This window comes from Euprymna scolopes, chromosome 36, assembly GCF_053919585.1.
Source record: "Euprymna scolopes isolate OS-2025 chromosome 36, ASM5391958v1, whole genome shotgun sequence".
Taxonomy (NCBI): domain Eukaryota; kingdom Metazoa; phylum Mollusca; class Cephalopoda; order Sepiida; family Sepiolidae; genus Euprymna; species Euprymna scolopes.
This window is the reverse complement of record NC_136517.1, coordinates 7,980,477-8,006,362: the sequence shown is the minus strand read 5'-3', so window position 1 is coordinate 8,006,362 and position 25,886 is coordinate 7,980,477. Positions and strand designations below refer to the sequence as shown.

Below are 25,886 nucleotides of genomic sequence, written 5' to 3'. Positions count from 1 at the left end.
CACACACACACACACACACACACACACACACACACACACACACACACACACGCACACATTAGGAAAATTTATAATAAAAAATGTAGTAGAAGTAGATTAACTTCAAATTTTGATTTTAATTTATATAAAATTACCCTTCTAAAATAATGTTTTCATAATTTGAAAATTTTATTTTCTAAAATAATGTTTTCATAATTTGAAAATTTTATGTTCTATATAATGTTTTCATAATTTGAAAATTTTATGTTCTAAAATAATGTTTTCATAATTTGAAAATTTTATTTTCTAAAATAATGTTTTCATAATTTGAAAATTTTATGTTCTAAAATAATGTTTTCATAATTTGAAAATTTTATGTTCTATATAATGTTTTCATAATTTGAAAATTTTATGTTCTAAAATAATGTTTTCATAATTTGAAAATTTTATTTTCTAAAATAATGTTTTCATAATTTGAAAATTTTATGTTCTATATAATGTTTTCATGATTTGAAAATTTTATGTTCTAAAATAATGTTTTCATAATTTGAAAATTTTATTTTCTAAAATAATGTTTTCATAATTTGCAAATTTTATTTTCTAAAATAATGTTTTCATAATTTGAAAATTTTATGTTCTGAAAAATAAAAAAAATATAAAAATACGCGTCAATAAATTATTGTTTGGTTTTAAATCATACGTTTCGATTGTCTTCCTGACATTATCCAAAATACAACAAGCAAAAAAAAAAAAAAAAAAATTTGAAATAAAAATCGGTTGTCTGCCCTTAATTGTTTCATAGACGCTACTTTACCCCGGCATTGACATGGAATAAAATTTGAGTAATCTGGAAGAAAAAGAGAGTCTGTTTCCTCCGTTTGACTATAGGTGGCGTTACTGTCTGTCCACCCAGTTACGGAAGCACAAAATATATATAATGGCACCCTTGAAATAAAAATAAATGTTTTGTTACATTTTAATTTTAAACATGTTTTTTTTTTATTTGCAAACATATTTAAGTTTTATTTTTTTTCAAACATATTTACGTTTTTTTTTTGAAAAATGTCAATAAACATTAATTTGAAAAAAAAAAGTAAATAAACATATGTATTTGAAAAAAAATGTCAATAAACATATTTATTTGAAAAAAAATGTCGATAAGCATATTTATTTGAAAAAAAATGTCAATAAACATATTTATTTGAAAAATATACATAAACATTTTTTTGAAAAATGTCAATAAACATCATTTGAAAAAAAATGTCAAAAAACAAATTTATCTGTAAAAAATGTCCATAACCATATTTATTTAAAAAAAAAAATGTAAATAAACATATTTATTTGAAAAAAAAAAAGAAAAGAAAATGTGTACTCTTGCATAATTTGACCCGAATTCTCGTAAATTCCCGTCAAGCATGGATCGGGCGAGACCGACAATCATCAGTGTCAGCCGAGTATTGTTAAAAATGTTGAAACGTTAACTCGGCTTTTTATTTTATTTATTAAATTTTTTCTTTCTGTTAAGTTTTTATTAATTTTTAGGTGATATTAAGTGGGTGGGGGTGACTTTTTATTTCCTGATTACTTATTTATTTATTTTTAATTGAATTTTTGGGAGTTTGATTAGCCAAAGAAAAAGCGCGATCTAAATGAAAGCAGACGACATTCGAATTAGAAGAAAGCGACTAAACCAACAAAAAAAAAAAAAAAAAAAAAAGAAAGAAAGAAAAGCTGACAAACAAATATATTTTCAAACTCGGCTAACAGAAAAATGACAGGCAAGAAAATAAATGTATACATGTTAGAAAAAGAAATGAAAACATCGATGCAGACAATCTCAAATTGTCAGAAGAAATTGCTGTCCCCGAAAAATGAGGTGAAACAGAACACAAATGTTTACTTAAAAAAAGATCGTGTGTAAAGGATGGTTTCTCCTGGAAATGTACAAATGGACAGTGCCATCAAAAGAACTTGACTGAACAACAAGTCTTGAAGAAAAAAAAAAAAAAACGGTCATAAAAAAAGAAAATAATACAAAACAAATAAAAAAAAAACTTGCACTTACACCTAACAATTATACGGTTAAAAAATCTTTTCTTGAAGAAAAAAAAAGCCAACTTTCTGTTGATAAATATTTTGAAATAAAAAAAAAACAAACTAAAAATGGATACTAGTGCACTTATTGATCCCTGCTGAAATAATAACGTTATTATTTAAAAAGCCATTCTTAACATGGTGAAGGGAGGGTGTTTTATACCTATTCTGTACTTTAACTTTACAATTGAAGAAAAAAAAAACATATGATAAAACTTTAATTAAACTTGGACATACGATTTAAAAAATAGCGCGGATCAGTAAGTGCACTACTGCACTAGCACCCTAAAATGAAATAAACATATTTTCATTTTTGAAGGTAGTTTTTTTTTTTTTGTTTTTTTTTGTTTTATTTTTGATTATTTGCATTTGTATGTTTGGTAAATTTCCGTTTTTTTTTGTTTTTTTGTTTTTTTCATTAGTCTGCGTCTATTACGACGAGAAAGTTTGACGAGGGGGGACCATAGATTGAAGCTCAGTCGAACACTTTCCATGAAAATAACGATAAAGCAGAGACAAACTCGCAACATCTCTTCTGTAAGAAAGAGGTTGCAGGGAAGAGAAAAGGACAACTCCCACGAGACTACAAAGTCTATTTTGAACTATATCAAGGCAGGACAAGTCCTTTCTAGCAGCTCTTGCCCAGATGTGGTAACAGTATTCCATCCTTGGACGTACCTGGCTCTTATATAGATAGAGAATTGCATCAGCAGTGAGATATCTTCTGGAGTGGTAGAAGGATCCCACCATCTTTCCAGCGACCTTGGCAACAGATTTGATATACGTATTCTATTCAAGATAAGAAGTAAAAGTCAAGTCCAGAAGCTTGTCAAAACTTGAGGCCTCCCCAAGACGAGAGCCATTCATTTTAATTGATGCCAGATGGGGATCAGAACGTTGATGATGTAAAGAGAGAAGCTAAGTTTTATTTAAAAAAACAAAAAACAATGTGTTTTTTTTTTAAAAAAAAGGTTTTAAACTTCGGACTTTACAGGTAAATTTCTAAAAAACGGATTTTTTTTTTTGTTTTAAATTTGAATATATTATTTATTGACTTTTTCTCTTCAATTTGTGATATATAAAACTATTCAACATAAATTAATTATTTACTTTTTAATAGACATTTCAAAATGAGAGGCGTGAATTATTCGACCCCCTGTCTTTCCAAGCTTATAACTCCTCGAAAAATGTAATTCAAGCCCTAAGTTTTTTTCAATTAAAGGAGCAAGGACCAAGGTTTCATTTAAAAAAAACAAACAAAAAAAAAAACAATGTGTTTTTTAAAAAAAAAAAGGTTTTAAACTTCGGACTTTACAGGTAAATTTCTAAAAAACGGATATTTTTTTTTTGTTTTAAATTTGAATATATTATTTATTGACCTTTTCTCTTCAATTTGTGATATATAAAACTATTCAACATAAATTAATTATTTACTTTTTAAGAGAAACTTGAAAATGTGTGACACTTACACAAATGGGGGGGGGGCGTGAATTAAAAAAAAAACGTTTGTCTAAAATATTATATTCGGTTTATTGGAAAGAACATAAAATTTCACATTGACCCTGAAAATATCGTAAAAATAGAATCAATAGAAAAATTTTGATAGATTTTTAAAGTTTAAAAATTGAAAAATATTGAGTTCGGAAAATTCATTACTGTTTTTTAAAAAAAAAAAAAAATATTTCTATTACTTTTAAAACAACTGTAATAGTTTATTTTGGAAGTATAATCCATAAAGAAAATAAATAACCCACTTTTAACAGAGAAATTACGAGATTTTTATATTTTATTCGCAGTTTCGTGTTAGAGGTGTCAAAAATTCCTACAAAAATTCTGATACAGCTAGAGAAGCTTGGATTTAGATGCATTAAAAGTAACCAGCCACTCCTTTCCCCATTGTACAACATGATCAAGATCAGAGGAGAGAGAATCGGAGAGAACTTGGTCATTTACGGTCTTAGATGTGCTACCATAGATGGTAGTGTCATCAGCAAAAATGTCTACAAATGATGTAAGGATGTGATTTGGAAGATCATTAATGTAAATCAGGAAGAGAATTGGGCCCAGGATGGAGCCCTGAGGGACTCCAGCATTAATACTGTGAGCTTCTGATTTTTGCCCATCAAATACTACTCTTATGAACCTATCAGAGAGCAATTATTTAATAATTGAGAAGACATTTCCAGCTACACCATAGCTAGAGATCTTGTGAAGTAAACCTTTATGCCATACCCTATCAAAGGCCTTTGATATGTCAAAAGCAATTGCCCTAGAAAGGTTGCTTCTGTCGAGAGATTCGGCAATCCTATGAGATATAACTGCATTTATCATTAAGTTTCCGTTTATTATAAGCTTTTTTACACAAGTAAATAAATATAAAAATAAAAATAAAAATAAAAAAGGAAAAAAAATATAAAAAAGGAAAAAAAATAAAAAAGGAAAAAAAATAAAAAAGGAAAAAAATATAAAAATTTTTTTACACAAGTAAATAAATATAAAAATAAAAATAAAAAGAAAAAAGAAAAAAAAATCATAAAATATATATATAAACAAAAGTGTAAGCCTCAAACCACATTATCTCCTAACAAGCCTCCTTACAATCATAGTTGCTTACACTGCATGAGCTCTACTAAACCCCTTTATCCACTAACAATGAAATAACAATATCCCTAATCCGCTTTGAGGAGTGTAACTATTTAGCAGATATAACCTCTACAAACTAACCCAATAACATTAACTAACCACGCGGGGTCGCAGAAATACCTGGATTAGAACCCAGGCGCAGAGCAAACCCTCTCAGTGGTGACGGACCCAGTGGATCTTTCCAGATCATCCGTCTAGGAGAAGGAAAACTCTGAAACTAAACCAAAGAGGAGGGAGGCCTCTTCAGTCTTGGATGACAACCTTCCTAGAGCTGGTGACTCAAACAAATTACCGGTTTGCAATACCTAAATTGCTTAAGGAGTAGATAGGTCCTGCCTATCGCCCGGCTTCCATACTCCTTCTTTGCTTATTAGTCAGGCGCAGAGATACTATCACAGTGATTCGACAGAAACACCCAGCGGTAGATCTTGTTTCTTGTCTAGGGCAATGAACGCCGTTTCCCCCACTCCCGACACACCCCACCCCTTAAGCTGGGCACTTGAGAATGCTTGAGTACCACATATGCTTGAGCAATTAGATTGGGTTGACCTTCCTCTGATGGGTTGAGGGTACCGGATTGACAGTTACTGGCTGCTGTTTCCGACTGGTAGTACAGGAGCCCTAACTCTTTGGTAGCGCTTAGAGCGGCTGCTCCATCAACAGTTGAATAATATCGGGATGTTTGCAGTGCCATGGCGCGCATGGAAAGGGACCCTGCACTCATCCCCGGTGGGCTTTCCTGAGGCCACAGTCCTAGTTGATGGAGGGTCAGCTGATGGTCTACTTGTGATGCATGTGTGATATTCTGCATAACCTCCTGTTCGGCTTCCCCTAACCCAACTGAAACTCGTTAAAAAACATGATGACAGTACAATCTAAAAATAAGCTTAAACCAGGCTTAGGGACAAACAAATTCAACTTGCCTCCTCCCTTGAGGCTTGCATTCACAAATATCCGTGGGCTTAGAACTAATTTAGCTGATGTTGAAGCATTTCTCCTAACAAATACCTCGGATATCTTAGCACTAAATGAGACTAACCTACACTCCTCCATCCCCTCTAACTACTTTAACATGCCTGGATATCTCCCACTCTGCCGTAAGGACTCTGACAGACATATGCACGGACTTGGAGTTTACATTCGTAATACCCTTCCCTTGACTAGAGAAACAAACCTAGAAACAGATGATGAAGCCTTTATGTGCTTTAGACTAATCATGCAACACAATATTAGCTACTTTTACTTTCTCTACCGCTCTCCCTCGACCCAAGACTGCACCATAATAAACAAAGTATCTGACAGCATAGACACAGCACTCTCCTTCGACACTAGTGCCCAAGTACATGTATTTGGTGACTTTAATGTCCATCACAAAAACTGGCTTGGATTCTCTACTTATACAGATGCAGCAGGCAGCGCAACTTATAGCTTCTCTGTATCTCACTCCCTATCGCAAATTGTTACTTTCCCAACCCGCTTCCCTGATCAGGAAGAGCAACACGCATCACTATTAGATCTGTTTTTGACCACAGTTCCTGATGATTGTGTAACGAAAGCCGACAGCCCACTTGGGAACGCTGATCATGCGGTAATAATGGTTGAAATCGCCCTAAACTCCAGACCCAAAACTGAAGAGCCAGTGCTCAAAACAACGAGATATTATAAAAAGGCTGACTGGGAAGCTATCAGAGATCTTATCAGAGACGCCCCATGGGGAAATATTTTTTCTCTTCCTGCTGAACAGTTTGCAACTGAGACCACTGAATGGTTCAAAACTGCAATCGAAGCGCATGTTCCCATGCGGAAATTCTATAGCAAGCCCCACTCTCCCCAATGGTTTACTTCGACTTGCGCAACTGCCATTGCTCAAAGGCAGCATGCATTCCGCAGGTTTAACCGACATAAGTCCAGTTCAAACAGACAAAAGTACATAGAAGCTAGAAATAACGTTAAGAAAGAAATAGCGACAGCTAAGAGGGAATTTACGGAAACCACTAAAAAACGCATCGAAGCACAAAAATTAGGAACTCGTGACTTCTGGAAAATCTACAACAGTGTAGTAAATAATGGGCAATCAACAATTCCCCCACTAACCAACAATCACGAGGTTCTTTGCTCAGCAACCGAGAAGGCTAACATGCTTGCCAGTCGGTTTGCCTCCAACTCTACACTGGACCCTCTAAACCACCCCCTACCTGACTTTCCTATGCGGACAGACGCCACGCTAGACGATCTGGAAATCACCCCTGCTCAGGTGCATGCTATCATAAAAAACCTTGACACTTCCAAAGCATGTGGACCCGACCTCATCCCAGCTGTGCTATTAAAAAAGTGCTCAGCCGAAGTAGCTCCAGTTCTCTCCAAACTCTACAACAAATGCCTTAATGAATCTTGCTTTCCGAGCTGTTGGAAAACTGCTTCTGTTGTACCAGTATTCAAGAATTCTGGCGAAAGAACTGACCCATTAAATTATCGCCCTATTAGCCTCCTCCCACTTTTTGCCAAAATATTTGAGACCTTAATTAACTATGCTCTAGTCCAGCACCTTACAGATGCTAAACTTCTGACCGACCATCAATATGGATTTAGACAAGCCCGTTCCACGGCAGACATCCTAACTGTAATCTCTGAACGCATATACCATTCACTGGAAAAAGCGGGAGAGGGCAGAGCGGTAGCTCTAGATATATCTAAGGCTTTTGACAGGGTATGGCATGAGGGTCTCCTCAGGAAGATTAGATCTTACGGTATCACTTGTAGAATACTTAACATAATTAAATCCTTCTTAGATAAGAGAAAAATCCAGGTTGTCCTCGACGGTCGTACGTCTAAACAATATAATATAAATGCGGGAGTGCCCCAGGGATCTATCCTTGGTCCTCTGCTGTTCCTGATATTCATAAATGACCTCCCCGACAAAATTGCCTCTGAGATGGGTATATATGCTGATGACACCACACTCTATAGTAGGCACGACAGGAAAACAAATGAACATATATCTAAAGTAATGGCAGAAACACTGGAGGATGACCTCCAATCAGTAGTGGAATGGGGACAAAAATGGATGGTAACGTTCAATGCCACCAAGGCAAAACTGGTTTCATTCAATAATTACAAGAAACCTTCTCTACCACCTATAGCAATGGCCAACAACTCTTTAGCTGAGAGTACGTTTTTCAAGCTCCTTGGCCTAACGTTCACAGGAAACATGAGTTGGAACAATTATATTGAAAACATTGCCAGGGCCGCTGCGAAAAAGGTAGGCTCTTACTACCGTGCTAGAAAACTACTGACACCTGAAAGTATCCTGTACCTCTATAAGGCCACTATTCGCCCATGTATGGAGTATTGTTGTCACATTTGGGCTGGTGCATCTGCTACTAGTCTCTCGCTCCTAGACAAGGTTAAAAAGAGAGTCGCAAATCTGATAGGCCCTGAACTGGCATCTAAGCTTCAGCCTCTGTCCCATCGACGAAATGTTGCATCCCTCTGCCTGTTCTACAAGTATTTTAATGGTGAATGCTCTGACGAAATGCAGACACTTGTGCCCCCACAATGTAGACACCCTCGACAAACCCAACAGGCAGCTAAATCCCACCCCCACACTGTAGAGATCCCTAGATGTAAAAGATCTTTCTACTCCAGTAGTTTCTTCCCCAGAACCGCTAGACTCTGGAATTCCATTCCAAGTTCCTGCTTCCCTAACTGTACTGACATGCAGAAGTTCAAGTGCAACGTGAACCGACATCTTGCTGCCCAAATCCCAACATAGTGCCCCAGTAGTTGCTGTCCCTGATAGTAGCCCCCTACACTAAAGTGGCAATGCGTCTTGTTTGGGGTGAAAATGTAATAAAAAATAAAAAAAATAAAAAAATATATATATAATATAAAGTTATATATATATATATATAAAGTTATGAACAGTACATAGGGCCCGAGCAAAGCCGGGCTGAACTGCTAGTATATATATATATATATATATATATATATATATATATATATAGTCATCCACATACAGTATTGTTTCACTGTTTCACAGCTCATCAGTGTGGCTAGACAGGCAACTGCCCCAAGCCAGGATCAAAACCCGACCACTCAAATGGCAGTCTGGACTTAAACAGTGCCGATTTAGGAGAGGTGTGGTTGGTGATTGTGCACCCTTGCCTCACAATTTCACGCGCAACTGCCCCTACAGGGAGTATCCTTTGTCCTTCAAGATTGAACGGAGGCATCGATATATATATATATATATATATATATATATATAATTTAAAGGAGATTAGAACAATAGTCTAAAGAGCTGAGTGTATTTTAATGTAACAGTGAAATTACTAGTTTTATTAAAATACAGGAAAGAAAAAGTGCTCGTTATAATTTAGATGTATAATAAGCTCGATATGTAAGTATCCTAGAGCTAATTCAATATTAAGTAATGTGATTGATAATTTAAAATTTAAAAATCAAATTATAATTAAATTAAAAATCCGTTTCATAAGAAAGAACAACAACAAAATCAATTATCTGTACGATCGTTTCGGAAAACAATGCTTTTTATTGTGGTAGACATCAAGTTACGTACAATAATTATTACATATAGTTTTTTAATAAGCAAGGTCTCCTCGTCAGCAAATTTTGAAGGGTTTTTATTAAATTTAAAAGGCACCATAAATAAACCTAGCATTAAAAGTATCTGGAAAAAAATGAAATAAAAGGTCTGGATTTAAAATTGATAAGAAAATTAATATGGGTTAGAGATAGAAAAGAAATAGAGTAAAATATAAATTTGAATTTAAATTATAAATTTGCTTTAAGTACAACATTACAAATATATACATGCATATATATGAAAAAATAGACACATACATACATATACATAGATATACATGTATATACATAAAAATATAGGTACAAAAATTTACCTTTTAATTTTTTCGCCTTTTGAAATCAGGAACTATGGTTAAAATACTCACATAGATGTTTGCTATAACATTTCACCTTATTGAATGATGAATTTTAAAAAGGGGGACGCCCGTGCAATAAATTATTTCCGTTAGCGTACTTTTGATTTAAAGACGCCACGGTTTATATTTCGAATGTTGTTTGTATAATTACATAATGCAAGGGGGGATAATTAGTCATATTTTCTTTGATTAAAGGGCGCAAGGGGGATAATTAGTCTAACTTAATTTATTAAAAAAAATAGTAATCTATTTTTACTAATAAGTAATTTTTAATGACTTAAGGTGGTTTATATTTATTAAATTTAAACCAACGTTTATGGCTGCATGTGAATATTAGTTCATGTCTTGAATTTAATAGGGTGGTTGCATTTTTTATATCTTCATATTTTAAAATTTTTAGGGTCTCTTTTGTACATAGTGCACAGAATTTATCTCCTGGTTTATATGGTTTGCAAGACTCAATTACTCGCCATTTTAAGTTGAAAGAAATATTGCTATTTTTTAGTTGCCAAATATAGTTGGATAGAGTAGTTTGGTTTGACAGAGAGTTATTTTTAAAAGTTTGTGCGTTGAAACTTGATGTCTACCACAATAAAAACACTGTTTTCCGAAACGATCGTATATATATATATATATATATATATATATATATATATATATATATATATATATATTATTTTATATACATAACGTTTTATGTATCTATTTTTAATATTTACTCTGACAGTGCTCTATACATAATTAGGTTTGAAAATACATATGGCAACTAAGCTACACAAAATTTTCCGCGTTTCATTATCGTAAGGATTCGTTAGGCTATATATATATTATCTATCTAAAAAAGTGAGAATGTGTGTGCGTGAGGACACCTACATACTCAGCGAATGTTTGATCTACAAACTTGAAATTTAATATATAGGGTATTCAGACATGTGGAAAACTTTTTAATCCATTTTCATCCGGAAAGAAGGGCAGCTTAAAGGTCAAAATTGGTACATGGGGAGGTGGGGGGTCATCATATTTTTATCTGTTTGTCAACTGTTTCACGAGGTTTGAAAACACTTTTTGAAGATTTTAGCAAGCTGGTCTAATGGTTATCGTACTTGACTCATTGTCTTTAGGTTTTGGTTTCGATCTCAGCTCGAGTATTTTTTTTTTAATTACAAGAAGTGAATTGTTTAGATAAAAACATAATACTCGCAAGCAGATGTCTCGGTTTCTTTCTGTTTTTTTTTTTTTACTTCATTTTTTTAAAAGGAATTTAAAGTTATGTTTAATACCGGACAACGCCGTATACATCTTCTAGTATATATATATATATATATATATATATATATATATATATATATATATATATATATATATATATATATATTCTTAAAGTTACTACATTAGAAGACACAAACACACGGATTTACTCATTTTCAAAAAATTTTGTCTTTTATTTGTAACACTTTGCGTACGATTGTTTCAGCTCTCGGTGTTGGCATATGAGTATATAATAGTTCATTAATTATAATTTTGCACAACTGGGCTTCATCAGTGCATAGACAAACCAATTCCTTCTAACGTAGTATCTTTCAGAAAAAGAATTTATAGCTCTAGTATCGCACTATTGAGCTATCTAAAAGAGAACTTCATTTTACTTATTTATATGTCATTACTATCCTAAGTAGTTAAATTGAATATAAGCATATATGTTTGATATATAATATGAAATGAAAGATGAGGAATAAAAGTTATAACTTTTTTTTATATCATCTGAACAATAACGAAAAGTTAAGGCGAAAATTAAGAAAAAAGCCTCTTTAGGCCATGGCATTTTGAAGCTAGATGCTTTTCATCAGAAGAGGAGAAGGATCAGAATTATACAAAATACAAATACAGAAAAAAAAAAAACTGGCTTCATAACATTTAGATATGAAACAAGAATGAAAGAATAGGATAAAAAGGAATTAAAAGTAGGTACTATTTTCTATTTACCATTTTGCTATTGAGGTACCAAGATGCCGGAAAGCCTTTTACTCTGATAGTTTCTTCTTTCGGATCGTTAGATTTTGGAATTCCCTCCCCGTTTCTTGCTTCTCTGATTGTACTAACCTGCAAAAATTAAATGTCATGTGAACAGATATCTCGCTGCTCAACTCCCCACAGTGCCCTGTTGAACACGATTCCAAATAGTAGCCCTTTACGTTCTAAGTGGCCATACATTGGTTTGGGGTCAAAAAAAGTATTAAAAAAAATAATTAATTGTTTATAAACGTATTCACTTTATAATTTGTTTGCAATGATTTCTTACGTCCTTTTTTATTATTATTTTTCTTTGTAGGCATCTGGGGTTGCGATCGCCAATGATTCGTTAGAAGCTTACCAGGAAATCAAATTGGGCCACAAATACAGATATATCATTTACAGATTATCGCCCGACTTGAAGCAAGTGATCGTCGAAAAGAGGGCCGAGCGAAGTAAGTGTAAAAAAAATGATTGTGACGATGAAAAAGAAAGAAACTGATAGATGATACAGTTATAGTCAGCTAACGTCTTCCCTAATTTTCTGCGTGATTCTACCGGAACCTTTGACGATGCAAAACAGTAACATTTTCTTATTCAGTATTTAGATTTTGAAATGATTTATTGAAATAAAATATAAAAAAGGATATTTTTGAAAAGTATACAATGAAAAATTAAAATTATATATAGATAAAAGTAACAATATTATACACAATTACTTAATTAGTCTTTATTTGCAGTTTTAATAATTAGTGCCAATAAAAATAACGCAATTTTAAACATATTTCTTATCAAATTTCAAATAAAAGAAAAACATTTATTTTGAAAATTTTTGTTATTAAAAGTGCAAATAAAGAATAATTGTGTTATTTTTATCTTTTTATAATTTTGTAAACTTTTATTGTATATTTTTCAATAATGTCCTTTTATTATATTTTATTTGTATAATTTGGTTATATTTTATTTGTATAATTTTGTTATCTTTTATCGTATACGTTTCAATAATGTCCTTTTATTATAGTTTATTTCAACAAATCGCTTCACAATACAAAACTCCTTCATCTTCTCTAACCACTTTAACATGCCTTATCTTCCACTTTGCCGTAAGGACTCAGACACATATACACGGACTTAGAGTCTATATTCGAAATAGCACTTCCCCTTGACTATAGAATCAAAATTAGAATCAGACGACCAGGCCTTGATGTGCTTTAGACTTAACCTGCAACATAGCGTTAGTTACTTATCTTTTCTCTACCACTCTCCCTCACCCAGAACTGTAACCTAATCAACCAAGTCTCTGACAGCATAGATACAGCACTTTCCCTTTATACTAGCGTGCAAGTACATGTATTTGGTGACTTTAATGTCCACCACAGTAATTGGCTTCGTTTCTCTACTTACACAGATACAGCTGCTGGCATAACACAAAGCTTCTCTATATCTCATTCCCTATCACAGACAGTTACGTTTCCAACACGTTTCCCAGACCAGCAAGATCAACAAGCCTCACTTCTCGATCTATTTCTGACCACAGTTCCTGATGATTGTGTAACGAATGCCCATAGCCCACTCGGGAATGCTGATCACCTTGTGATAATGGTAGAAATCGCCCTAAACTCTAGACCCAAAGCTGAAGAGCCACTGCTCAAAATGACAAGGTAATATAAGAAAGCTGACTGGGAAGCCATCAGGGATCTCATCAGCGATGTGCCATGGGGAAATATCTTTTCTCTTCCTGTAGAACAGTGTGCAAATGAGACCACTGAATGGTTCAAAGCAGCAATTGAAGCTCATGTTCCCATGCAGAAGTTCTATAGCAAACCCCACTCTCCCCAATTTTATTTCTACTTGTGTAGCTGCCATTGCTCAAAGGCAGTATGCATACCGCAAATTTATCCGACATAAGTCCAATACAGACAGACGACAGTTTATTGAAGCTAGAAGTAATCGTAAGAAAGAAATAGCGACAGCTAAGAGAGAATATACCGAAACCACGAGAAAACGCATCAAAGCGCAAAAATTAGGAACTCATAATTTCTGGAAAATCTACAACAGTGTAGTAAATTATGAACAATCAACAATCCCTCTACTATCCAACAGTAATGAGGTTGTTTGCACGGCAACTGAGATGCATGATAAAAAACCTAGACACCTCAAAAGCATGTGGACCTGATCTCATCCCGGCTGTACTATTAAAAAAATGCTCCCCTGCGGTTACTCCAGTCCTCTCCAAACTTTACAATGAATGCCTTAACGAATCTTGCTTTCTTGACTGTTGAAAAACTTCTGTGGTACCAGTTTACAAAAATTCTAGCGAAAGAACTGAGCCATTAAATTATCACCCCATTAGCCTCCGACCTCTTTTCACCAAAATATTTGAGTCCATAATTAACCAAGCTCTAGTCTCAGTTGCTAAACTTCTGACTGACCAACAATATGGATTTAAGCAAGCATGTTTTACAGCAGATATCCTAACTGCAATCTCTGAATGTATATACCATACATTGAACAACAAAGCAGGGGAGTGGAGGGCAGTAGCCGTAGATATATCTAAGGCTTTTGACAAGGTATGGCACAATGGTCTTCTCAGAAAAATCAGATCATACAGTGTCACTGGACGAATACTTAACATAATTAAATCCTTCTTAAGTAAGAGAAGAATCCAGATTGTCCTAAACAATATGATATAAACGCAGGTGTAGCTCAGGGTTTGATCCTTGGACCTTTATTATTTCTAATTATTATTAATTATTTATTTCTAATAAATAACCTCCCTGATAAAATTGTCTCTGAGATGGGTATATTTGCGGATGACACCACGCACTATAACAGGCACAAAGGGAGAACGAATGAATACATATCTAAGGCAATGGCAGAAATACTAGAGGAAGACCTCCAATCTGTAGAGAATTGGGGACAAAAATGGATGGTTACATTCAATACTGCCAAGACTAAGCTTGTTTCCTTCAATAATTACAGGAAACCTTCTCAACCACCAATAACTATGGATAAAGATACATTACCTGAAAGTACTTCTTTCAAACTCCTTGGCTTAACATTCTCAGGGAACATGAGTTGGAACAGATACATCAAGAACACTGCTGTGAAAAAGGTGGGCTCTCTCTACCATGCTAGAAAGTTACTTATGCCTGAATGTATCCTCTACCTCTATAAGGTTACCATTCACCCATGTATGGAGTATTGTTGTCACATTTGAGCCAGTGTATCTGCTACTGATCTCTCACTCATGGACAGGGTTCAAAAGAGAGTCGCCAACCTGATAGACCCTGAACTGTCATCCAGGCTTCAACATCTGTCCCATCGACAAAATGTTGCATCCCTCCGCCTGTTTTACAAGTATTTTAATGGTGGATGCTCAGATGAACTACAACTCCTTGTACCCCCTTGTACCCCCTCGATGTAAATACCCCCGACAAACCCGACAAGCAGCAAAGTTCCACCCCTACACAGTTGAGATCCCTAGATGTAAGAAAGCTTTCTACTCTAATAGTTTCTTTCCCAGAACTGCAGGACTTTGGAATTCTCTTCTAGGTTCCTGCTTTTCTGACTGTACTGACATGCAGAAGTTCAAGTGTAATATGAACAGACATCTTGCTGCTCAACTCCCTACATAGTATCCCTGCAACTTATGCCCCTGATATTAGCCCCCCCCCCTACATTAAAGTGGCACTGTTCTTTGTTTAGGGTAAAATGTAATTAAAAGAAAAAAAAAAATTATGAATAACAAAAAAGAACAAAGGTACGCTTTAGCCTCGTCACCGGTTACGGCTAGCGCCACACAGAAAATTAGGGAAAACAATATCTGACTATTACTGATGACGCTGATAATAATCACATGTTTTCTGAACACACACACACGCGCACAAACATGCACATACAAATACGCATACACTCACACACACACGCACACACACAAATAATCACACTTGTACAAACACACACACACACACACACACACACACACAAATAAACGCACACACAATCAAATGCACATGAACACACACAAACATCCACAAATAAACACATACACAAACACATTTGAACACACACACATAAACACACGAATGCACATGAACACACACAAACACACACACATGAACACACACAAATAAATACACACACAAACACATGCACACAAATAAGCACAAACTCAAACACACACACAAACATACAAACACACACACAAACATACAAACACACACACAAACATACATAAGATATAAAGTCCTTTTTAAAAAAAATCGATATTAAATTGAATCTTTATGAATTTCATTAAAAGTACACATTATTTAAATATCCCAAATTATTTGAGTTTTTGAAAACATTTCAAAAGATTATCTTTTTTATATAAACTAATTTTATAAAAAAAAAAACTAATAATATAAACTAATTTTATATTAAAAAAAAACAAACATATATCTAAGAAAATGATATACTGTTAAAATTATATTACGAAATATTTGGTAATCGTGAAGAAAGAGAGAGCCTGCTTCCTCCGTTTGACTACAGGTGGCGTTACTGTCTGTCCACCCAGTTACAGAAGCACAAAATGTATATAATGGCACCCTTGAAATAAAAATAAATGTTTTTGTTATATTTTAATTTTAAGCATATTTTTTTTGTTTTTTTTTGCAAATATATTAAAGTTTGTTTTTTTTTTCAAACATATTTACGTTTGTTTTTTTTTTTTTGCAAACATAGTTAAGTTTTATTTTTTCAAAAATATTTGTTTTTTTTTGTTGTTTTTGCAAACATATTTAAGTTTCAAACATTTGCGTTTTGTTGCTTGTTTATTTTCAAACATTTACGTTTTTTTTTGTTTTTACGTATTTTTTTTTGCAAGCGTCCACTAAATGTTTTTGCTATATTTTTCTTTTACACATATCTATGGGTACAACCGTTTTTCCGCGAGTATTTTATAATATCTTATAATAAAAAAAAAAAATCAACGTTTTTTATTTTATCTTATTTTTATGGACCCTCCCCCCTTTTTTTTTTAATTTTCTCCACTTATCTTACCGTTTCGGCGAATATATATATATATATATATATATATATATATATATATATATATATATATATATATATATATATATATGCGCGTGAACAAATAAAGAGCCCACACACAAAAAAAAAACGTAAATATGTTTGAAAAAAAAAATAAAACTTAAATATGTTTGCAAGAAAACAAACAAAAAAAACATGTTTAAAATTAAAATATAACAAAAACATTTATTTTTATCTCAAGGGTGCCATTATATACATTTTGTGCTTCCATAACTGGGTGGACAGACAGTAACGCCACCTATAGTTAAACGGAGGAAACAGGCTCTCTCTTTCTTCCAGATTACCAATTGTTTTTTCGCTATAAAAGAAAAAACTACTTGATGAAATTAAGTGAAATTTTTTTCGGAGAACTTCGTTCCATAACGGATACATACAATTTAAACTTTTTTCGATATTTTCATTTTTTAATGTTATGGCCTCCAGGTTTTTATGAAAGAGGATTAGAGGTGGGAAAGGATGCCATAGAGGCCACAACAAAGAATACATGAAATGAACAGCGTTGGGAGTGTGTAGATTCTGACTCCATATAATTAAAGACAGACGAATATTGTAGGTTGAGAACCGATTTTATTTACTACCAACAATTCGTATTAGAAGAGGCAAAGTGTTCGTAGGATGGAATGTGATTTAACAAAGGAGATGAATGTTCGTAAAATTTTTGTAGGTATGTATGAACTGACAAGGAATCAATGTTCGTAAAATGTTTGTAGGTATGTATAAATTGATGAGGAATGAATGTTCGTAAAATGTAACTTATCTTTTGGACGATGGAGATGGTTAGGGTAGGGGTCGGTCATCCTGCTGTCGGTGATGCGTATCCTGGCTTGTAACTGGAAAGCAAGTGACTTTTTCATCAGCAGCTAGAAGCCCGGCGTCTTCATCTTCTTTTTCCTCCTCTCTTCTTTGGTTTGAGTGAATTAGGCATTGTTTAGAATTGAAGGCGTTTGCCCCATAACATGAGAGCGTAGTCGGCTTCAGTTCACTGGTGCCTTATTTCTTTTTCTTCTTCATCTCTTTAGGTCGGGTGGGAGAATCCGTCCGTGCGTTCACTGACGCAGCAGGGCGAATCTGCTCTTCCCTCCTTTTAGTCCCCTCATTTTATAGTGGCAAACTGGCTCCCAGCGACTGTGATATTTGAGGTGTTTATTTTAGGCGCGGAGCTCTGCCATTGGTCGATAATTATTTTGTGGTTATCTTATTTTTTTCTTCCCAAGCGGAAGCGATGCGTGGAGCCATGTGCAAAAGACGATTTTTTTATTTTGTCTCTGTTGGATGCGTTAACATCCGGTTGCCAATTCTCATCATGTTCCCACGAATGTGTTGACTAAACTGTACAAGTACCAAAATCTTGTATTCAATAAAAATCATTTAATAAAAAAATATTGTTTTCTAATATTGTCGATTTCAATATTTCATTTAATTTATAAAATGACGACAATTTCACTATCTAATCTAGTGGGATTCTTACTACTGGTGTAACATGACTTATGTCCCATTTTCTTTCTCATATTTTTGTTTCCCTAAACTGCAAGAGTGCCAAACTATCTTCGTTTGCTGAATTAATTTTTAAATACGCAAAAAACTTTGACTATAAGGACAAAACAATTTGACGCCAAGTCGCCCCCTCCTCGGCGAAGCGAAAGCGGCTACACACCAAATCGGCCATGCCGAAACGTACCAAACCCAATCATTTAAGAAGTTATTTTTGTATATCGAGGAATGGACATGTGAAAAAGTACAGTATCTTTCAAGGATAATAGTTTTCGTAAACACAGAGAGAGAGAGAGAGAGAGAGAGAGAGAGAGAGAGAGAGAGAGAGAGAGGTGGTAAGTCTAGTGGCATTGATGAGCTGTGATACAATGAAACAGTACTGTATGTCGAGGACTACAAATTATATATATATATATATATATATATATATATATATATATATATATATATATATATATATATATATGTGGTTTTAGTGATAATTTCTGTAAGGTCTGACGAGACTGTTAGATCGTAAACACGGTCCAACATCCGAAACATATGTACCTATTTACTATGCCTCCCCACGGGACAGAGTTAGACACCAGGGTCGTTTTTTAACGTGGAGAAAAGGTACAAAAATAAAAATTGTCTCAGTCGTGAAGGATTTCTCCTCCACCGAAAGAGAACAAGAAACAGAGGTGCAGCATCTGAAGAACAGATACTACACTTTGATCTTGACCAAAAGGCCAAGTATCCGAAACATATGTAATCAAACAAATAAAACGGTAATAAAAAAATAAAACATATATATATATATATATATATATATATATATATATATATATATATATGTGTGTGTGTGTGTGTGTGTGTGTGTGTGTGTGTGTGTGTGTGTGTGAGAGAGAGAGAACACTTCTCAACCTATATACTCAACGAATGTTTGATCTACATGCTTGAAATTTGGTATATAGGGCATTCAGACATGTGGAAAACTTTTTAATCCATTTTCATCTGGAAAAAAGGGCAGCTAAGGGGTCAAAATTGAAAAGTGGAGGTGATCGGATTTTCCTCTGTTTCACGAATATGCATGTCTGGCTGTGAAACATGACAGCTTCTTTATATTAAGAATAAGTAGATTGGAAAACACTTTGTTAAGATAATGTCAAGCTGGTCTAACGGTTATCGTACTTGACTCACTGTCTTTAGGTTTTGTTTTCGATCTCAGTATTTCTATTTTTTTGACAAGAAATGAACTGTTTAGTACTCGCATGCACATGTCTCCATTTCAGTACTATTTACGTATATTTTATGACTGGGCAATGCCGGGCGGCCTGCTAGTACATATATATATATATATATATATATATATATATATATATATATATATATATATATATTCTCATCATAAAAGTGAATGTTACAGCCTGGAAGAAGGTATTCACTTTGTGACTAATGTCTCACCCAAAAAACTCTTCATAAAACGCAATAAAAACTATTTCTAGTCTTCTTTCTTCATCAGAAAGGAATATTAGCTATTTTGGCAAAGTTTCATAATAGATATTCTCTTTGTAGAGTGGCAGCCATTTTGAGATACTCATAGACATAGAAAAAAAAAGAGCTTAATTTCAAGCAGAAGCGGACAGTTCTGAAGTTATTGCCATTATTTCAAACACAATTCTCCTTTGATAGACAAATGTCTGTATCGCTTTGTCTGTTGCTGCAAAATTCTATCTTTGTCATTTTTTAGTGAAAATTATGATTAAGTTTTTGGTGGACAATTTCCGCTAATAATATATACTTACTCAATATGGTTTTTGTTGAATCCATCTTCTTATCTAATACTAGTAGGGCCCATTAACCGGCGTTGCCCGGTAGTAGCATGCACCCCTCCCTTGTACAAAATTTAAAATACGGCTGTTGTTTTTGTTGTTGGCCAATCCTCAACCTCCTCATGTTAAAAATGGCTTTCGGAATAGACACCTCATTTTGTGCTTTGGAGTGGGGTTGTCACAAAATTTACTGTAAGGTTCAGGGTATTTTTCAGGGTATGGTTCAGGGTAAAGTTCAGGGCAAAGTTATTTTGTTGGCAAGACTGGAGTTATGGTGGCAAAAAAACTATCGAACCCTGTAACCCTTAAAAGGAACTAAATTCCTGTAGTCACCTGTACGTTACCAAGTATAAATGTAAACGCTATTTAAGAAAGTGACCGTTTTTTAAATAAGCTGTAAAAGTAAACATTATAAACAGAACGGTTTATTTAAATAACAAACAATGGTGAAATAGGAAGGAACAAGATAGTTTCGTTTTAGACATATTTGCGTTTCCCAAAAACTGATGGAAAACAAGTAATCCAAATCTTTTATGTGAAAAAAAATTAATAAAAAAAAAAAAAAATTATCCGCAGAAGTCAGGAGCGAACGTGCAGCAAAAGTTGGAGTTGCGTAGAAAGATAACATTTTAACCTACTGCTCCACGAGTAACGTACGGCGTTATGGCCATCAAAATGACTTCTTTAAACAAACAATCACTGAAAGTGACTCGTTCAGTTTATCTACTGTAGAATTAAACCAACAGCTTAATTTTGTTGGACAATATTTACAAAATTTAATGATAAAACAGAGCACCTGTAATATTTGTTTTTGCGAACGATATCTATATTCACAGTAAACGCACATGTTATTTTTAATAATCATTGTGTTAAATATTATTGTTATATTATCAGGTCGAAGAAAAGAAACGGGTCTGTACTGCCAAAATAGCCTAATCTGTTGTTTTATTTTTTTAATAAATATATAATTAGTACCCCCAACGCGCGCCACAGTTTTAACCTCACCTCTGTATGTAACACCATGTAACTGTAATTTAATATTATCATCCTAACTTTTTTACCATTTAAAAGAAGCTTTAAATAAACTGCTAATACTTTTTTACAAATTGTTTACAGCATAAAAATAATGAAAATGCGAGACAAAAACCGTTTTTACATTATCGAAGCTTTAAAACAACGTTCCTATGTAGTGACGTTTGTGAAGCCGTAGACATACCCATGTTTCAAAAATCTAGAAAAAAATCAAATAATATTCATATTTTCCTGGAATGTTCGATATTTATTTATTATTAAATAAACTTACATAATAAAAGTTTTGTTAAATATATTAGAGGAAATATTTTATTTTAGGTGTTATACCCACACCCATATTTCATGTTACGGAAACTAAACAAAATAAATGTAGGTTCATATATATATATATATATATATATATATATATATATATATATATATATATATATATATATACACACACACATATATATAATGGGTTAAGAAATTCCAACGAAAGAAAGATGTATATTTAAATAAGGGGGTAGTCACCAACAATGTGAATTTTTTAACATTATTTTATTATTCCGTGTCTTGGTTTTTCATTTCACTGAAGAGGACGCTTCACAGAACGTCTGAAACGTGTTAAAAACGATTTCAATGATTTAAAAACATTATTACAATGATCTAAACATAATTCTTAATGAAAAACCAAGACACGGAATAATAAAATAATGTTAAAAAATACACATTGTTGGTGACTACCCCCTTAAATTGTACTTTGTTTTGTTCAACGCTTTTAATTATAAATTATTAAAAAAAAAAACAAAAAAAAACACATGTACTCATTTTACAACTTAGGTATTTTTGCAGTTTAAAGCTCGTTTTTTTTTTCATGATTTTCGTCGGGCAAAGCCTGGTGAACAGCGGAAACTGCCGGATTATACCGATTGAGCAAAAGAAACGCGAGCGAGCAGACGGTAAAAATTGGAAGAAGAAAAAAAGAAAGGAAAGGAGGAAAAGTTTAAAAGGAAAAAGAAAAGAAAAGGCAGAATGTCATTGTGCCAACGTATTATACACCCCCAACCTCCCCATGTTAAGAGCGGCTTTTGGAATAAACACACCCAACCTCAAAAGCCGTTCTTAACATGGGGAGGTTTGGTGTGTTTATACTACACGGGCCAGGTCGTAAGAAAATACCAAACTAACTTTCATACACAAACAAAACCAAAAAATATAGTACTTATGTATTTTTGGTACCGCGCTGAAATAATAACTGCATTTCGAAAGCCATTATTAACATGGGGATGGGAAGGTGTTTTGTAATTATTCTGTGCTTCCACCTAACAATTTAATAATTAAAAAAAATTATCGGGAAACTTGAATTTAACCTGATAAAACTATCTGGTAATCTTGCATAATTTGACCCGAATTCTCGTGAATTTCCGTCAAGCATGGATCAGGCGAGACCGGCAATCATCGGTGTCAGCCGAGCGTTGTTCAAATGTTGAAACGCTAACTCGACTTTTTATTTTACTTATTTAATTTTTTTTCTGTTATGTTTATAGCAATTTTTAAGGTGATATAAAGGGGGGACATTTTATTTTCTGATTAGTTACTTATTTATTATTTTTTATTTGAATTTTTGGGAGTTTTATTAGCCAAAGAAAAAAAGCGCTATTTGAATGGCAGCAGGCGACATTCGAATTGGAAGAAAACGACTAAACCAACAAAAAAAAGAAAAAAAGCTGACAAATATATTTTCAAACTCGCCAAACAGAAAAATGACAGGCAAGAAAATAAATCTATACATGTTAAAAAAAGAAATGAAAACATCGATGCAGACAACAATCTCGTATTGTCAGAAGAAATTGCTGTCCCCCCACCCCAAAAAATGAGGTGCAACAACATTGCAACAATTGTAAACACAAATTTTTACTTAATGTGTAAAGGCTGGTTTCTCCTGGAGATGTACGAATGAACAGTGCCGCCAAAAGAACTTGACTGAACAACAAGTCTTGAAAATAAAAAAATAAAAAAAATACGGTTACAAAAAAGAAAACAAACAACAAAAAAAACTTGTACTTACACCTAACAATTATACGGTTAAAATATCTTTTCTTGGAGAAAAAAAACTTTCTGTCGATAAATATTTTGAAAAAAAAAAAAAAAATTAAATATTAAAATGAAATAAACATATTTTCATTTTTCAAGGTAGTGTTATTTGTTATTTTTGATTATTTGCATTTTAATTTTTCCGGTTTGTTTTGTATATTTTTTTAAAAGTTAAAATTTGACTTTTTTGGCCTTTTTTATCTAAAAAATGTGGTTTTGTCTTTGAATTTGGACTTAAATAAATAAAAAAAAATGTTTGAAGCGAAATCTTTCAGCAAAAAAGGCCAAATTCAAAGACAAAACCACATTTTTTAGATAAAAACGGCCAAAAAAGTCAAATTTTAACTTTTTCTTTAATAATTACTATTAAACAAATATTGTTTTACTTTTAAAATGTCCTGTATATTGTTTAAAATAAAATAAAATGTGTTTATTATACAAAATCGAATCATCACAAAAATTAACTGTTCCCATAGTAACCAAAAGCGGTGTATAGGGAAATTAGTTCCTTTTGTTGTGAAAGGGGGTTAGAGACTATTGTCTCGAGCTTTATGCCGGAATAACATCAGTTATTGTATACAGAAGTATAAATATATAATTGTAAACACATTTATTTGAAAGTCTGCGTGAGAAAATATAAGTGTAATAAAATCATTTCGTAATAAAGACCACATTGTATTCTTATATAGTAAAAAAAGTTAAAGAATTAAACGGGGGGGGGGGGGGCATGTAAAAAAATGAAAGTTCGTTTCGTTTTCGTTTCCTCAAGAACCATTGTTTCATTTTTGGGGTCGCCTTTTGAGCGTTTCAACTCGTTACCGAATTTAGTTATCACAACTAAGCAAATGATTAACCTAAATTTTTTTTTTTTTTTTAAAGTATATTTTCTTCACAAATAAATCAAATTTTTTTGCATATATAAAGAGAGTGAGAACCGTGTTGCATATATAAAGAGAGTGAGAGCCACATAACATATATAAAGAGAGTGTGAAACATGTTACATATATAAAGACAGTGAGAACCACGTTACATACATAAAGAGAGTGAGAACCATGTTACATATATAAAGAGAGTGAGAATCACGTTACATACATAAAGAGAGTGAGAACCATGTTACATATATAAAGAGAGTGAGAACCATGTTGCATATATAAAAAGAGTGATAACCACGTTACATACATAAAGAGAGTGAGAACGATGTTGCATATATCAAGAGAGTGAGAACCACGTTACATACATAAAGATAGTGAGAACCATGTTGCATATATAAAGAGTGAGAACCATGTTGCATATATAAAGAGAGTGAGTACAACGTTACATATATAAAGAGAGTGAGAGCAATGTTGCATATATAAAGAGAGTGAGAACCACGTTACATATATAACGAGAGTGAGAGCCATGTTGCATATATCAAGAGAGTGAGAACTACGTTACATATATAAAGAGAGTGAGAATCATGTTGCATATATAAAGAGAGTGAGAACCATGTTACATACATAAAGAGAGTGAGAGCCACGTTACATACATAAAGAGAGTTAGAGCCATGTTACATATATAAAGAGAGTGAGAACCACGTTACATATATAAAGAGAGTGAGAATCATGTTGCATATATAAAGAGAGTGAGAACTACGTTAAAGATATAAAGAGAGTGAGAACCATGTTACATATATAAAGAGAGTGAGAACCACGTTACATATATAAAGAGAGTGAGAACCACGTTACATATATAAAGAGAGTGAGAATCATGTTGCATATATAAAGAGAGTGAGAACCACGTTACATATATAACGAGAGTGAGAGCCATGTTGCATATATCAAGAGAGTGAGAACTACGTTAAAGATATAAAGAGAGTGAGAACCATGTTACATATATAATGAGAGTGAGAACCACGTTACATATATAAAGAGAGTGTGAACCTCGTTACATATATAAAGAGAGTAAGAACAACGTTACATATATAAAGAGAGTAAGAACCACGTTACATATATAAAGAGAGTGAGAACCATGTTACATACATAAAGAGAGTGAGAACCATGTTACATATATAAAGAGAGTGAGAACCACGTTACATACATAAAGAGAGTGAGAACCACGTTACATATATAAAGAGAGTGAGAACCGTGTTACATATATAAAGAGAGTGAGAGCCACATAACATATATAAAGAGAGTGTGAAACATGTTACATATATAAAGACAGTGAGAACCACGTTACATACATAAAGAGAGTGAGAACCATGTTACATATATAAAGAGAGTGAGAATCACGTTACATACATAAAGAGAGTGAGAACCATGTTACATATATAAAGAGAGTGAGAACCATGTTGCATATATAAAAAGAGTGATAACCACGTTACATACATAAAGAGAGTGAGAACGATGTTGCATATATCAAGAGAGTGAGAACCACGTTACATACATAAAGATAGTGAGAACCATGTTGCATATATAAAGAGTGAGAACCATGTTGCATATATAAAGAGAGTGAGTACAACGTTACATATATAAAGAGAGTGAGAGCAATGTTGCATATATAAAGAGAGTGAGAACCACGTTACATATATAACGAGAGTGAGAGCCATGTTGCATATATCAAGAGAGTGAGAACTACGTTACATATATAAAGAGAGTGAGAATCATGTTGCATATATAAAGAGAGTGAGAACCATGTTACATACATAAAGAGAGTGAGA

General features: G+C 33.3%; 1 protein-coding gene across 1 annotated transcript in view; it reads left to right on the top strand.

Moving 5' to 3' along the window:
• Window positions 1–25,886, top strand: part of LOC145260318 (actophorin-like) — an 85,024-nt gene that overhangs the window by 19,951 nt on the left and 39,187 nt on the right. Inside the window, exon 2 of the mRNA XM_080118206.1 lies at window positions 12,007–12,142. Coding sequence (XP_079974332.1) covers window positions 12,007–12,142 — 136 coding nt within the window. The remainder of the gene's footprint in view (window positions 1–12,006; window positions 12,143–25,886) is intronic.